Raw genomic sequence first — 17,500 nt, 5'->3', positions numbered from 1 at the left:
CCTTCCTCTCTCTCTCTCTCTCCCTCCCTCCATACCTTCCTCTCTCTCTCTCTCTCCCTCCCTCCATACCTTCCTCTCTCTCTCTCTCTCCCTCCCTCCATACCTTCCTCTCTCTCTCTCTCTCCCTCCCTCCATACCTTCCTCTCTCTCTCTCTCTCCCTCCCTCCATACCTTCCTCTCTCTCTCTCTCTCCCTCCCTCCATACCTTCCTCTCTCTCTCTCTCTCCCTCCCTCCATACCTTCCTCTCTCTCTCTCTCTCCCTCCCTCCATACCTTCCTCTCTCTCTCTCTCTCCCTCCCTCCATACCTTCCTCTCTCTCTCTCTCTCTCCCCCCTCCATACCTTCCTCTCTCTCTCTCTCTCCCTCCCTCCATACCTTCCTCTCTCTCTCTCTCTCCCTCCCTCCTACCTTCCTCTCTCTCTCTCTCTCCCTCCCTCCATACCTTCCTCTCTCTCTCTCTCTCCCTCCCTCCATACCTTCCTCTCTCTCTCTCTCTCCCTCCCTCCATACCTTCCTCTCTCTCTCTCTCTCCCTCCCTCCATACCTTCCTCTTCTCTCTCTCTCCCTCCCTCCATACCTTCCTCTCTCTCTCTCTCTCCCTCCCTCCATACCTTCCTCTCTCTCTCTCTCTCCCTCCCTCCATACCTTCCTTCTCTCTCTCTCTCCCTCCCTCCATACCTTCCTCTCTCTCTCTCTCTCCCTCCCTCCATACCTTCCTCTCTCTCTCTCTCTCCCTCCCTCCATACCTTCCTCTCTCTCTCTCTCTCTCCCTCCCTCCATACCTTCCTCTCTCTCTCTCTCTCCCTCTCTCCATACCTTCCTCTCTCTCTCTCTCTCCCTCCCTCCATACCTTCCTCTCTCTCTCTCTCTCCCTCCCTCCATACCTTCCTCTCTCTCTCTCTCTCCCTCCCTCCATACCTTCCTCTCTCTCTCTCTCTCCCTCCCTCCATACCTTCCTCTCTCTCTCTCTCTCCCTCCCTCCATACCTTCCTCTCTCTCTCTCTCTCTCTCCCTCCCTCCCTCCCTCCCTCCATACCTTCCTCTCTCTCTCTCTCTCTCTCCCTCCCTCCCTCCATACCTTCCTCTCTCTCTCTCTCTCTCTCCCTCCCTCCCTCCTCCCTCCCTCCCTCCCTCCCTCCCTCCATACCTCCCTCTCTCTCTCCCTCCCTCCCTCTCTCCATACCTCCCTCCATCCCTCCCTCCCTCTCTCCATACCTCCCTCCCTCTCTCCATACCTCCCTCCCTCTCTCCATACCTCCCTCCCTCTCTCTCTCTCTCTCCCCCTCCCTCCCTCCCTCTCTCTCTCTCCCCCTCCCTCCCTCCCTCTCTCTCTCTCCCCCTCCCTCCCTCCCTCCCTCCCTCCCTCCCTCCCTCCCTCCCTCCCTCCCTCCCTCTCTCTCTCTCCCTCCCTCCATCCCTCCCTCCCTCTCTCCATACCTCCCTCCCTCTCTCCATCCCTCCCTCTCTCCATCCCTCTCTCCATCCCTCCCACCCTTTCTCCATCCATCTCTCCTTCCCTCTCTCCATCCCTCCCTCTCTCCATCCCTCTCTCCATCCCTCCCACCCTTTCTCCATCCATCTCTCCTTCCCTCTCTCCATCCCTCCCTCCCTCCATCCATCTCTCCTTCCCTCTCTCCATCCTTCCCTCTCTCCATCCCTCCCTCCCTCCCTCCATCCCTCCCTCCCTCTCTCCATCCTTCCCTCCCTCTTTCCAGCCCTCTCTCCAGCCCTCCCTCTCTCCAGCCCTCCCTCCCTCTCTCCCTCCCTCCCTCTCTCCATCCCTCCCTCCCTTCCTCCCTCTCTCCATCCTTCCCTCCCTCTTTCCAGCCCTCCCTCCCTCTCTCCATCCCTCCCTCCCACTCTCCATCCTTCCCTCCCTTCCTCCCTCTCTCCATCCCTCCCTCTCTCCATCCCTCCCTCCCTCCCTCGCTCTCTCCATCCCTCCCTCTCTCCATTCCCCCTCCCTCCCTCTCTCCAGCCTTCCCTCCCTCTCTCCAGCCCTCCCTCCCTCTCTCCAGCCCTCCCTCCCTCCCTCTCTCCATCCCTCCCTTCTTCCCTCCCTCCTTCCCTCCCTTCCTCCCTCTCTCTCCATCCCTCCCTCTCTCGCTCTCTCTCCATCCCCCCCTGCCTCCCTCTATCCATCCCCCCCTCTCTCTCTCCATCCCTCCCTCTCTCCATCCATCCTTCCCTCCCTCCCTCTCTCCATCCATCCCTCCCTCCCTCTCTCCATCCATCCCCTTTCTCCCTCCATCCATCCAGAATTGAAGAAACAAATCAAGTTAAGAAAAAGTTAACTGGGTCAGAGTTAGGGTTATCAGCCGAGTCGGTCCCTTCACCACCAACGACACACCTCCCCCCCCCCACCCCTACAGCCCATACACACACACACCCTCAAATCATCCATCCTTCCCTCCCTCCATCATTCCATCAATCCATCTCCATCCTCTCCTTCCCTGCCTCCCTCCCAAGCTCTGCCTACCTCCCTCCATGCCTGTCTCCCTCCGTGCCTGTCTCCCTCCGTGCCTGCCTCCCTCCATGCCTCTCCCTCACAAGCTCTGCCTGCCCGCCTCCCTTCCTGCCTATCTCCCTCCCAAGCTCTGCCTGCCTCCCCTCCCTCCCTGCCTGCCTGCCTCCCTCCCTCCCTCCCTCCCTCCCTCCCTCCCTCCTGCCTGCCTGCCTGCCTGCCTGCCTGCCTGCCTCCCTCCCTCCCTGCCTGCCCATCCACCCACCAGTCAGCCATCACTGACACAATAAGTGCATTTGGAGCCGACATGGTGCACGGATGTTCCTTCATTGTGCCGATATATCCAACAAAGTTGCGGAATGAACACTCCAGCCTCTTGACAAATCAAAATATAGTATTAAAACTAAAGTTGCAGTAATTTTAGTGTACAATAGTTTTCATAAACTTTATTGTAGTACTCAACATACAACAGAACTACTCAACACAGTGGTAACGGCATAATACACTGCAGTATGTATTTACTGTACAGCATTCACAACTCCATGAGACTTCAAGATGGACTTAACTCCAACAATAAGGTAAATAACAAATGTAACAGTATTTGTTTGTAGAGTAATAATATATAGGTACAGTATATCATATGATAATGCATTTGGCAGAAAGAAATTTTGAAAAAGGGATAGCGGATACATGTAAAACAGAACTGGGCCTATTCTACAAATTCATAAACAACAAATTGCAGGTAAAGGATAATATCCAGAGGTTGAAAATGGGAAACAGATTCACGGAAAATGAAAAGGAAATGTGTGAAACATTAAATGAAAAGTTCCAAAGTGTGTTTCTACAAAATGAAATCTTCAGAGAACCAGACACAATAAGAATTCCAGAGAACAACATAGAGCGGATAGAGGTGTCTAGAGATGAAGTGGAAAATATGCTAAAGGAGCTCGGTAAGAACAAAGCAGCTGGCCCAGATATAGTTTCACCATGGGTTCTGAGAGAATGTGCATCTGAGCTCAGCATTCCACTTCACCTGATCTTTCAGGCATCCCTGTGTACAGGAATCGTAGCAGACGTGTGGAAAAAGGCTAACATAGTTCCAATCTACAAAAGTGGCAGCAGGGAAGACCCCCTCAATTATAAACCAGTATCATTGACAAGTGTAATAGTGAAAGTATTGGAAAAACTAATCAAAACTAAATGGGTAGAACACCTAGAGAGAAATAATATAATATCAGACAGACAGTATGGTTTTCGATCTGGAAGATCCTGTGTATCGAATTTACTCGGTTTCTATGATCGAGCCACAGAGATATTACAGGAAAGAGATGGTTGGGTTGACTGCATCTATCTGGACCTAAAAAAGGCTTTCGACAGAGTTCCACATAAGAGGTTGTTCTGGAAACTGGAAAATATTGGAGGGGTGACAGGTAAGCTTCTATCATGGATGAAAAATTTTCTGACATAGAAAAATGAGGGCAGTAATCAGAGGCAATGTATCAGAATGGAGAAATGTCACAATTGGAGTACCACAGGGTTCAGTTCTTGCACTAGTGATGTTATTGTCTACATAAATGATCTACCAGTTGGTATACAGAATTATATGAACATGTTTGCTGATGATGCTAAGATAATAGGAAGGATAAGAAATGTAGATGATTGTCATACCCTTCAAGAAGACCTGGACAAAATAAGTATATGGAGCACCACTTGGCAAATGGAATTTAATGTTAATAAATGTCATGTTATGAAATGTGGAATAGGAGAATATAGACCCCACACAACCTATTTATTATGTGAGAAATCTTTAAAGAATTCTGATAAAGAAAGAGATCTAGGGGTGGTTCTAGATAGAAAACTATCACCTGAGGACCACATAAAGAATATTGTGCAAAGAGCCTATGCTATGCTTTCTAACTTCAGAATTGCATTTAAATACATGGATGGTGATATACTAAAGAAATTGTTCATGACTTTTGTTAGGCCAAAGCTAGAATATGCAGCTGTTGTGTGGTGCCCATATCTTAAGAAGCACATCAACAAACTGGAAAAGGTGCAAAGACATGCTACTACCTTGAGGTGCTTCCGGGGCTTAGTGTCCCCGCGGCCCGGTCGTCGACCAGGCCTCCTGGCCTACTAAGTGGCTCCCAGAACTGAAGGGCAAGAGCTACGAGGAGAGGTTAGAAGCATTAAACATGCCAAAACTAGAAGACAGAAGAAAAAGAGGTGATATGATCACTACGTACAAAATAGTAACAGGAATTGATAAAATCGACTGGGAAGATTTCCTGAGACCTGGCACTTCAAGAACAAGAGGTCATAGATTTAAACTAGCTAAACACAGATGCCGAAGAAATATAAGAAAATTCACCTTCGCAAATAGAGTGGTAGACGGTTGGAACAAGTTAAGTGAGAAGGTGGTGGAGGCCAAGACCGTCAGTAGTTTCAAAGTGTTATATGACAAAGAGTGCTGGGAAGACGGGACACCACGAGCGTAGCTCTCATCCTGTAACTACACTTAGGTAATTACACTTAGGTAATTACACACACACACACGCACAATTAGGAAAGAACTGGTTACCAACAGTAAACTAGTACAAAACACTGCAGATAGAACTAAGTCCATAATCATTTTTGGATGTTTAGAAAAGGAAATTTCATCTAGGGTGGACTGAGTGGCAGAAGAGATGAAAATCATAGAGAAAATAGTAGGTTTAGGAGAAGGCTCAAAGGAAAATGTCAGTGATTTTAGAAGAATAGGAAAATATGAGAAAGAAAAGAACCGCCCCTTAAGGGTGACGTTTAATGGAGTGAAAAACATGATGGAAGTGCTAAGAAATGCCAGGAAACTGCAGAGTGATGAGGTTGGCAAACTTTGGTCAATAAGACAATGACCTCTCCAAGGAAGACAGAGAAAAGCTGAAAATTAACCTAATTGAGGCAAAATGTCTAAATGGGGATAGAAATGAAGAAGACAGAAATTCTTTTTTTTACAAAGTGACAGGGACTGGAAAGCTTGTGAAATGGTACATAAAAACAAAGCAACAAGATCAATAGTGGAAAGGGGAGTAAAGAGCAAAAGAAAAGGGAACATGTTCCTGAAAATTGTATATACCAACATAGATGGAGTGAGGTCAAAAACTTTGGAGTTGCAAGATATAATCCAGCTTAGGGTCCCAGATATTGTTGCATTATCAGAGACGAAACTTGAAGGAAATATAATAAATGAAGTCATATTCCCAAGAGGCTATTCAGTTTGGAGACGTGACAGGAAAACTAGGAAGGGAGGAGTGGCTGTATTGGTGAAAAAACACCTGAAGGTAAAAGAGTTAATATTTGAAAACCCACGAGATATTGACATAATGGCATTGCAGGTCTGGAATCAGGATGATAAGCTGATAATTGTAAATGCCTACAGCCCACCAGCAAGCAACACATGGACAAAGGAAGAATTGGATGACAAACGAGAGGGCCTCATAATGGTCATGAGAGATATTATTGTACAAGCAGATAAAGATAAATCACGACTGTTGATACTGGGGGACTTCAACTTTAAAGCAATAGACTGGGAGGCCTATGAAGCAAGAACGGAGGACTTTTGGACATGCAGATTTGTGAACCTCATTCTGGAGACATTCTTGTATCAACACATAAAGCAGGCCACAAGAATGAGGGAAGGAGATGTACCGTCAGTACTGGATCTAGTATTCACCAGGAAAGAAGAAGAGATATTTGACATCCAGTACCTTCCTCCCTTGGGAAAGAGTGATCACGTCCTGTTAGACATTGATTATACTTTAAGATATCATCTAGAAGAAAATGGGGACATTGAAACAGTTGATAAACTCGATTTAAGGAGAAGCAACTATGGGGAACTTTGAAATTTTTTTAATGAGTGTAATTGGACAGAATTGTTGCTAGGCAGAGAATGTAAATGAAATGTATGCCAAATTTTTACAAATATACGAGGAAGGCACACAAACATTCATACCAAAACAGAGATGCAGGGCCAGAAAACAGGATTGGTTCGACAGAAATTGTGAGAGGGCAAGAGACCAAAAGACACAAAATTGGAATCAGTATAGGAAGAGGCCAAACCCCCAAACATACCAGCGATACAAAGATGCGAGAAACAACTATACGGCAGTAAGGAGAGAGGCAGAAAGAAATTTTGAAAAAGGGATTGCAGACAAATGTAAAACAGAACCGGGCCTTTTCTACAAATTCATAAACAACAAATTGCAGGTAAAGGATAATATCCAGAGGTTGAAAATGGGAAACAGATTCATGGAAAATGAAAAGGAAATGTGTGAAACATTAAATGAAAAGTTCCAAAGTGTGTTTGTACAAAATGAAATCTTCAGAGAACCAGACACAATAAGAATTCCAGAGAACAACATAGAGCGGATAGAGGTGTCTAGAGATGAAGTGGAAAATATGCTAAAGGAGCTCAGTAAGAACAAAGCAGCTGGCCCAGATGGCATTTCACCATGGGTTCTGAGAGAATGTGCATCTGAGCTCAGCTTTCCACCTCACCTGATCTTTCAGGCATCCCTGTGTACAGGAATCGTAGCAGACGTGTGGAAACAGGCTAACATAGTTCCAATCTACAAAAGTGGCAGCAGGAAAGACCCCCTCAATTATAGACCTGTATCATTGACAAGTGTAATAGTGAAAGTATTGGAAAACTAATGAAAACTAAATGGGTAGAACACCTGGAGAGAAATTATATAATATCAGACAGACAGTATGGTTTTCGATCTGGAAGATCCTGTGTATCGAATTTACTCAGTTTCTATGATCAAGCCACAGAGATATTACAGGAAAGAGATGGTTGGGTTGACTGCATCTATCTGGACCTAAAAAAGGCTTTCGACAGAGTTCCACATAAGAGGTTGTTCTGGAAACTGGAAAATATTGGAGGGGTGACAGGTAAGCTTCTAACATGGATGAAAAATTTTCTGACTGATAGAAAAATAAGGGCAGTAATCAGAGGCAATGTATCAGAATGGAGAAATGTCACAAGTGGAGTACCACAGGGTTCAGTTCTTGCACCAGTGATGTTTATTGTCTACATAAATGATCTACCAGTTGGTATACAGAATTACATGAACATGTTTGCTGATGATGCTAAGATAATAGGAAGGATAAGAAATTTAGATGATTGTCATGCCCTTCAAGAAGACCTGGACAAAATAAGTATATGGAGCACCACTTGGCAAATGGAATTTAATGTTAATAAATGCCATGTTATGGAATGTGGAATAGGAGAACATAGACCCCACACAACCTATATATTATGTGAGAAATCTTTAAAGAATTCTGATAAAGAAAGAGATCTAGGGGTGGTTCTAGATAGAAAACTATCACCTGAGGACCACATAAAGAATATTGTGCAAGGAGCCTATGCTATGCTTTCTAACTTCAGAATTGCTTTTAAATACATGGATGGCGATATACTAAAGAAATTGTTCATGACTTTTGTTAGGCCAAAGCTAGAATATGCAGCTGTTGTATGGTGCCCGTATCTTAAGAAGCACATCAACAAACTGGAAAAGGTGCAAAGACATGCTACTAAGTGGCTCCTAGAACTGAAGGGCAAGAGCTACGAGGAGAGGTTAGAAGCATTAAACATGCCAAAACTAGAAGACAGAAGAAAAAGAGGTGATATGATCACTACGTACAAAATAGTAACAGGAATTGATAAAATCGACAGGGAAGATTTCCTGAGACCTGGAACTTCAAGAACAAGAGGTCATAGATTTAAACTAACTAAACACAGATGCCGAAGAAATATAAGAAAATTCACCTTCGCAAATAGAGTGGTAGACGGTTGGAACAAGTTAAGTGAGAAGGTGGTGGAGGCCAAGACCGTCAGTAGTTTCAAAGCGTTATATGACAAAGAGTGCTGGAAAGACGGGACACCACGAGCGTAGCTCTCATCCTGTAACTACACTTAGGTAATTACACTTAAGTAATTACACACACACACACACACACACACACACACACACACAAGGTGTATTACACTTTCTGGGTGAGCCCCGGAGGTTCCCTGAAGCCATCCAAACTGACATATGCAATCTTAGTTTGGGGGTCATCAGTCACGGGAGTTCTTTATGCCTACCAGAGACAAGAGCCAGAACCTGGTCCATTCAAGAGTGGTGCAGGGAGCAATGGAAATAATGAGCACTTTACAGGGCACCCAGAAAGATAGGCCAAACAATACAAATCTCCAACTGATAAAAATTGCAACCAACGTCCGAACAGAGCCAAATAACTTCCATCATATGAAAACAAACAAACAAGCAAATAGTCATCAAACTAATATGTCTGCTCATTAGTACCTCCCCCTCGTCCAGAAAATGGGAGATGGAGCCCATCCAGGCAAACCGGCTGCCCACCACCCAAGTTCACAGAATGATAAAAAACCGCCGACCGGAGGGAGGGAGGGGAAAAGGCAGAAATTCATGGGGAAAAGCTTCAAAGAGGAGCCTGCTGGGCCGACTCCGAAGCTTTAGTGGGGAAATCGGACAGCCTGAAGCCACCCGAGCCTCATCCCAAGCGAAACCCCGCCCCAGCCTTGAAACCCCGCCATAGCCTTGAAACCCGCAGACGTTCGGGAGCTGGAAGCAGGGAAATGAGGAGCAGGGCGAACAACACCCACCTGGGAAGGAAGCAAGGATGCAGACTGAACCTAGATTGAAGTAACCAACGCCCCTAAATCCTGGTCCCATAAACCCAAACAGAGCAGCTCTAGGGCTTCCAACTGGCTAACCAACCTGGCCTGTTGCAACACAGAAAATCTAGCATGCAACAAAGCTGCTGCCTGACCCCTAAAATTCTCAGACGAGGAATGGATAAATTGAATAACAAACAGGGAACATGTTCCGCAAGACTCAGAGTCATAGGTGTCTCCGACCCAACAGGCAACTTGACAGAGGCAGGATGGATGATCATCCCCACAAGGCAAGGAAAGCGAACACCCCTTGGCATTGCACAAGGCAAGACGGCTTAGAAGACACATCCATGGTACCCCCGAGCCCAACAGGGTTTTCCAGGGGCCCGTAAAGTATGTTAGCCCTACAGGAAGCACAGGCACTGGGGCAAGCTAAGCTGGTAACCCCTGTCTGTTGCAGGCAATCTAGCAATATGTGGTCGAAGTAAAACCTCAGGGCAACAGAGCAGAACCACCAACACAACCTAGGCAAACCTAATGGGAAGCTAGGCAGACCACCTCTGCCAAGGAAGCGAGTATATGCCCAAAACAAAGAAAACAAAAGGGGGCCCCGAAGCAACATACACACGAACCAACCAGTCCCCAGATAGAATCTTCAGCTGCTGTTGATACAAGCTGCATGGGGCCGCATGTGCCCCACCCAACAAAAACCTCCCCCTCTACCCGGGGCAAGACAGGAAGGCCAAGACCCCCCACCCACCCCCCAGTTGAAACTGGTGTGGCGAAAACAACACCAAGCGATGAGCACCCAAACAGGAGGGAGACCCGAACATTCCAGGGAAGAGAACTTTGACATGCAAGGGAAGTACTTACTGGTCACCTATTGAAGAGAGAACTAGGTGCATGAAGCCCAGTATACTTACGGAACACCTGGTCACCATCACACAACACAGATGGCAAAGCCACAAACGCCAAAGCCAGAAATTAATGCGAGGCCAGAGAGGACTTCTGGATACTGGCAAATCAGTCAACGAACTGGGGGTGGTGCGGCCAGCACGCCTGAGCGGGCTCCCCCTCCCCCGTCAGGGGGGGGGGGGGATTGCTAACAAGCATGGGCGCTAGTGGGATGATGATTTGCTTGTTTCATTGTTTTCTTTCCGTGGAACTCTTTGACTCCGTTCGGACGTAAGTTGAAATTTTAACCAGTTTGAGGTTTGTATTGTTTCACCTACCTTTCTGGTGGTATCCCCGGTCGATAGCAGACATGACAAACTCTAAATGTAGAGTGTTCATACTGGCCATTACTTCCTGTGCCTCTCTGAGGGGACTATGTTCTGGCACTGGTCTCCAGTAGGCACTTGAACTCCAGGGACTGGTGGCACCAAATAATATGGCACATGTCAGTTTGATAGTTTCAGGGAGCCAACGGGGCTCCCAACAGAAAAGGGGGGCAGAGCCAACCAACTCCACCATGGGCTGAGGAAAACAACCCAAAATGCACACAAATCATGGGACCAGGAGCTGGCAAAGCGGGCAAGAAAACCTCCCAAAACGTCAAATCACAAAAAGGCCGATGCGAACAACAAGATGCCCCATCCTTCCACGCTGCAAAAGATCGGTGCTGATGAGCAGAACACACACTGCAGGAAATGCAACAGCCCAAGAATCTGACACCCCCGAGGGCCTACCACGACCAACAGCAGGTGTGGCCCCAGCCCTATCAGACTGCCTCGAAAAAACGTGGAACAGAACCCCGATGTTGCCAAAAGATGGGAAATCGGACAGCAAGAAGTACCCGCCATTGAAAGAAACTGAACAATAATGTCCTTAGGAAAGACGAGAGGCAAAAAGGGGAAAAGCAGCCAAAAGAGCTAAGAACCAAGCCAAATCTAAACAATGAGCAAGGAGGGCCTCCCAAACGATGGGTGCAAGCATGTTAGGGAAGGCCACCAGCCCCCGCAGACGACAAAGCTTCCACACCTGGAATCATGCCAAGTGAGTCCATGTCCTCACACAGCAGTTAAGTAAAAAGCTTAACAAGAATCCAAAAATGCAGAATGGTCGCCAAGTACACACAAGCCCTGTGATCTTTCATGAACAGTCCTGGCAGCTGAATGTGAAGCTACCACTTACCCACATCCATGGCAAAAGCAGGAGCAAACAAGCAGTCTTCAAGCAGGAAATAAGGAGGGTCCCCCAAGAACACCTCATAAACGTTCGACATTTCATGCCATTCAAGTATACAGGCATGACATAATGAACCAAACTCCTAAGGAAAAGAAAGAGGGTTGTTAACCAGCCAGGATGAACCCAGTACCTCATAACAAAGTCAAAATGGTGACACTGCCTCGAATTTAAAGGAAGTTGGGTTCATCAGAACAATGAGGTCCAAACTTCGCAAGACAAAATATCTTCAGGGCAACCAAAGGGAAGACTCATGAAGAGGGAAACTACTGGAAAGACACATCCACAGGACCGAAAAGCACACAGAAATGTGCCCTGGAGGGAGCCGCTGTCAAATAAAGATTTTACCAGTTCGGAAAAAGAACCCAACTCCTGTTAGCATATAACCCCTTCTCAGAGTTAACAGAATACCAAGAAGACTACATGGGCATTCAAAGGCCAAAATCAGGCTACTTCCTAGCCCTAGGAGCCTGCCATCAAAATTTTGGGGCAGAGACAAAGTTCTTTTCCATTGCCAGGGAAAGAAAAGCATTTTCCAGGATCAGAATCTGTGGAGAATAAACCCTATAGGATTCAGGGTCATAAAAGTCATCAACTCAACAGGCAGCATGGCAGAGGCAGAATGAATGATTGTCGCAAAACAGCAAAGGCGATGAACAACCTTCAAACTCGCGAAGGTGAGAGCAGGCTCGATGGGACGTTTTTATGCATAATTAACCTTGGCAGAGATCCTCTGGAGAATGCTGGGGCTTGCCAGTAATATGCAAGTCAGGTGTTCCCAGGCACTGGGGACACTCACTAATGAAAACAGGAACCACAAGTAGCCCCACTCCCTATGCTGCAAGATGGTGCCTGTGAACTGGCATGCAGCATAGACAATGTGCACAAGCCCAGAGTGCACCCCACACAACCTTATGAATGCCTCAAAGGCCTAAACAGAGAGATCGGAAGATCCCTGTTACACCCATAATAAGGCACTCCACCCCAGTGGCCTGGCTTCTAAATGGCAAACCCCCAAACACACCAGAGAATGAACTCTGTCAATGCAATACTCATAATGAACATCCAGGAAAGTAACTGCTGGGCACAAACACTGTGAAGCACCAAAGCAAAGTCTACACAACAAAACCGAGCAGAAAAACACGCACGTGAAGCAATATTAAAATGGTATCGACATGATGCAAGATGATGCAACAGAGGAGATCTATAGCATTGCTCAAGGCTATGCATCAGTGAATGAACTGATATGTGGGCGGACACTATTCTGAGCACCAGGCTGTCTGATGGAAGCATTCAATACTTTAGGGTTTTAGCTAGTTTCCTGTATTTGTTTTTGTTTATTTGGATTTGTTTGGAGAGTTATTTGGCTTTTATGTGGTTTTGAGTCTTGGGAGCCTAGCTACTGTCTGTAAAGCTTCGCTAACTTTCTGGATGCTTTCCCGGTGAAATGCCAGAATGTCCTTTGCTCTGTGTGCCTCAGGTGAAGGGGCCAGGTGTTGGCTCTGGTCCCTAATAGGCCAAATGAACTCATTCAACTGATGTGAGTGGTAGTTTGGAGCAATCTAAGTGAGATAGCCACAGGGAGCTACCATGGGGCTCCCCAAGAAATAGTCTATTAAAAGAAGTGTACAAATCTTTGTGCTTGACAAAACTAACCAGTAGATAGACACAGCAGGTACACAAGTGCCCCTTCTTGGTGTGTGAAGTGTAAAATGGTTGGTCCAAAGAACATGACCTCATCATCTGGATGGGCTGTCACTATTAGCACTCGCCTCCTGCTCGACTTTGCACATAAACAACTTTTCTCTGTGAAATATTAAAATTTATTAAACAGGTTTAGTTTTCAAAAATGTATTAAATGGGTTAATGATTCATATTAAGTTTATGTTCTTTAATACACAATACTGAACAATACATACCATTCAATAATTCCTCAAAAATACAGCCAGTAACTATTTTGGAGGCCAAACAAATCAGCAGTGCCCCTGCATTACAGTGCTGGCATTCCCAATTTCTTAGGAAACACCCAGGCCTCTCAGATTGACTCAAATCAACTAGGAGGCAGAACCAAAATCTGGCTCTCCTTCAAGATTACAGAAGCTTGGGATCAAGAGATCATCCCAGAACCAAAAAAAAATCCCACCAGAAATAAATATCCATCAAGTTTGAAGGCAATTAATAACCCTAAGGAAAACTAGAAATAGAATCACTTACTCAGGGAAATGCTTGTTGTAATATCCTTGCCCCTCCGCAGATGGGGACCCAGGTGACCCAGTATCCTCAACAACCAGATACCCCATTCACAAGCTCACTGTCACCATTGCTTTTCGTTTGTTCTGGTTCATGCTTTGTGTACATGTCTTGCAGCACCAGCCTTCCATATGCCCTGTGTTTACATTACACTGAGGCTATGGGATCAAAGGGTTATCTTCCCTGGTGACTGGCGTACATTTTCCTTGCCTCACTAATGATCTCTGCAGGGTTCAAGATTCCGCTTCTACGCGTTAACTCCTCTCGAGTCATCTCACTTCCAAGTAATGTGAGGAACTCGCCTAGTTGTATTCACCAATTATATTTGCAGGGGATGAGCCACAGCTATTTGGTCCTGCCTCTCAACTCTTAATTGACTGGAGTATAGAGTCCAGGGACTACTGGCTTCAGTGATATCTGCATTTAAAATTGTATATGGGGTCTGCCTCTACCACATTATTTCCTCGTACATTCCATTTATTAACTACTCTGACACTTAAAAAAATTCTTAATGTCTCTGTGGCTCATTTGGGTACTTAATTTCTATCTGTGTCCCTTTGTTCATGTAATACCCCTGCTAAATAGTCTATCTTTATCTGCCCTGTCTATTCCCCTGAGAATTCTGTATGTGGTAATCATGTCTTCCCTCTTTCTTCTTTCAGTGGCATCAGGTTTAATGCCTGTGTTTGCTTCCAACTGTGAAGCCTGTTGATGGGAAGCAGGTGTTACTAGCTGTGTACATCAGTTGCTTGTCTCTTTGAGTAGTCAAGCCCTGCTTTTTAACGGAGGGTGCAATTGTACTGCATGTGTGTCTGTCATTGTTGGTGGTTGCATCACTTAATTTTGCCTTGTGTTTCAGGTCAAGGATACATGCTTTTTCAGTCAAGATAATTCCCAAATACCTGGTGATGGGTAGGTTGTCAGTCATATGTACCCAAGGCTGTTGTGAACAGCTTTCTAGAGTGCAAATCGATGTTATTAGACCCTGGTGGAAACTTATGTTACTACCATTACTCTGCCTGTTGGTTCTACTCTTCCTCTACTGATTCCAACTCTTTAGCTAATACTTTTGTAACTATCATATATATATGCCGGCATATAAGTCGACATTTGAAGCCTAAAAATACCAGCATTTTATGTAATAAAACACCATTTTCTGGGTGACTCCCGGAGACTCCCTGGAGCTATCCAGGCTGATAGGGATAGTCCTAACTTTTGGCATCAGTCGATGTGGGTGGAGTTCTAAGCCTACTAGGGACCACGGCCAAAACCTGGGCCCCTCAGAGAGGCACGAGGAACAATGGCCTATAGAATTGCACATGTGATTTTGGAGCATTCTATATCTGCCATCGACAGGGACAGGCACCCAGAAATGTAAGCGCCTCAAAACAACCCCCTATTCCGGTGAAACCAACGAAAATAATGAAACAAGTGCACAGAACTCCCGTCCAGGGAAAACGAGCAGACAAGCATGGCATCACACGAGCGGCGCCGCATGTCTGCACAGCTCCCCCGTCTCCAAGAGGGGAAAGGGGGAGCTCCAGACCCCCACATCAGCGATCCACACCTTCAGTTCCGAGGCTGGATATAAAAATACGCGAAAACCGCCGACTGAAGGGGAGGGGGGGAAAGGGTTGCCGGGGAGCCTCTGGGACTCACCCAGAAAATGGTGTTTCATTACATTTAACATTGGTTTTCTGGGGGAAGCCCCTACGGCTCCCAGCAGCGACTTCAGCAAAGACTAAGAAAAGAAGGGGACTTACCTGGGAGACGGTTGGAGTTCCACACCTCAACTCGAAAAGTCGAGACAGGCTGCAGCCGCCGACCCAAAGCGTCACAGGCCTGACTAGGCCCAGGCACGTTCACAAGGTACAGTGCAGCCAGGACCCTGTTTGACCACCAAAACACTGTGCCCGAATGTCAGCCCAGGACATGTTCCCCAAAACAGCAGCAACAGCAGCGCACTTACAAACTTCATGGGCATGAGGATAGCCCGCAGGCTGGCTAGACTTAATAACCCTGCGGTCGATCTGAGGGACCCATACCTGTGAACAGGGAAGAAGGGAAACTGGATCAACCCAAAGCTCGTTCTCAGACATAATAGCTGTGGAGCGCAAATAACAGCAGAGGGCCGCAACCGGACACAAAACATGATGCACCCACGGGCTAACCAACCAAGCATCAACAACTCATAGACCCCTCCAGAAAGCAGCAGTCTCATTCTTCGGCAGAAAAGAAGGAGACGGCTGCAGACGAACAAACCTATCTCCACGACCGAAAGAGCAGAAAATCCTGCACCGGAGGAGAGCATAAAGCTTCTGACCCGATCCCCAGAGGCCAATGCCAACAGGAGAAAAGCCTTCGAAAAACAATCCTGAACTGAAGGGGCCACAACAAACCGAGGAGAAGAGAGATAGGAGAGCCCTCTGTCCAAAGACCCAGGACGCCTCAGGAGGCGCATGAGCAGGCCACAGGTGAAACAAAGCACGAGACAGCTTGCAAAATGGCGCAGACATAACATCAATACCGAAAGCAGGCTGAAGCGGCTCCACCAGCGCCACACGATACAAGGCGATAGTATTCAGTATAAGATAATACAGTAGTCCTGGAACAATCCATGAGAGAAAGTACTACACCACCCTAACCGAAAGCGAAGTACAACAACGAAGAGTCAAAAAGAAACGAAAGGACTGCCAGGAAACCTCATACTGCCACCAAGACGAAGCACGCAGGTGGGACACCATCACCAAAGCCACCTGATCACCATACAAACGGTGATAAACTCGAGTCAAAAATACCAAACGTGAAGACTCGAGGAGAAGAGCAAACCAGTCTCATAATGGACCAGGCCGATCTTCTGAAAGAGGCGGGGCTACGGAAAAACCTTCGGGTTCGGACACCGGGCAAGCAGCGCCTGAAACCACGGCTGGGTCAGCCACCACGGGGCCAAGAGGACAACTCCCCCCTGGTAAGTCTCCAAGTAAGCCAGGACCTGGAGCAACAGCTGAACCGGAGGAAAAGTTACAGGAACCCCCACCTTGATCAGTCCTGCCGAAAGGCGCTGATCCCGACAGCCTCGTGGTCAGGGAAGGCCGCCACATATAACGGATGACACCTCGACTACGCCAACGCAAAGAGGTCCACCTCTGGGCTCCTGGATGTCTGGCAGAGCCAACTGAATGAGTCGGCATCGACCGTCCATTCCGTGGACAGGGGAACGAACCGGGACAGGCCATCCACCAGGCCGTTGCACACTCCCAGGACGTCAACCGCCAAAAGAGCCAAACCCCGAGAACTCTGCAGACGAGTCACCAGAAGCGACCAAGCCCAAAGAGCTAAGGACCGCATGGAACCCCCTCGGTTCAGGCAATGAACTACTGGGGGCAGTCCAAATGGAGCTGGATCGTCAGTCCACGGGCGACCCAAACCCTCTGAGGCTCAAACCACACCGCCACGAACTCTCACACTATGCTGTAGGCTCGACGGAAGGAGGGACCCCACCGCCCCTGGCCGGCCTGGTGAGCACTGGTCAGAAAGCCCCAGCCAAGAGACGAGGAGTCCATGAACACATCGAGTGAGGGGCTCGGGTAGGCGCCAAGGCACCGAACCCTGAAAAACCCAAAGAGGAAGCTGACGACGCAGCAGCCGACATAAGGCCACTCAAGCATGCAGGAACGACAGGTGTCCCAAGCATTCAGGGAAAACAAAGGGCTGTCCTCTAGCCAGGATGACTCTGGAACCTCATAACAAACCTAGTATGGAGACCAAGACCCAAACCTGAAGGAAGACGGATCCCTAATAGAGGCAAAATCCAGGTTGTGCAGGAGGTAAGCCGCAATGCCCGCCCGCTGAGCTGGAGAGAAATGCAGGAAGCCGAAAACCTCCGGAACGACGGAACTGAAGGACTCGCAGGGACACAGAA

General features: G+C 47.4%; 1 protein-coding gene across 1 annotated transcript in view; it reads right to left on the bottom strand.

Moving 5' to 3' along the window:
- PIG-L (phosphatidylinositol glycan anchor biosynthesis class L) overlaps positions 1-17,500 on the bottom strand; it is a 208,595-nt gene that overhangs the window by 145,986 nt on the left and 45,109 nt on the right. The window contains 1 exon segment of the mRNA XM_069323835.1: positions 12,985-13,134. Within this exon segment, the coding sequence (XP_069179936.1) occupies positions 12,985-13,134 (150 nt within the window).

This window comes from Procambarus clarkii, chromosome 13 (genome assembly GCF_040958095.1).
Source record: "Procambarus clarkii isolate CNS0578487 chromosome 13, FALCON_Pclarkii_2.0, whole genome shotgun sequence".
In the NCBI taxonomy this organism is placed as follows: Eukaryota; Metazoa; Arthropoda; class Malacostraca; order Decapoda; family Cambaridae; genus Procambarus; species Procambarus clarkii.
The sequence above is the reverse complement of the archived record's forward strand: the minus strand, read 5'-3'. Positions and strand labels throughout refer to the sequence as shown.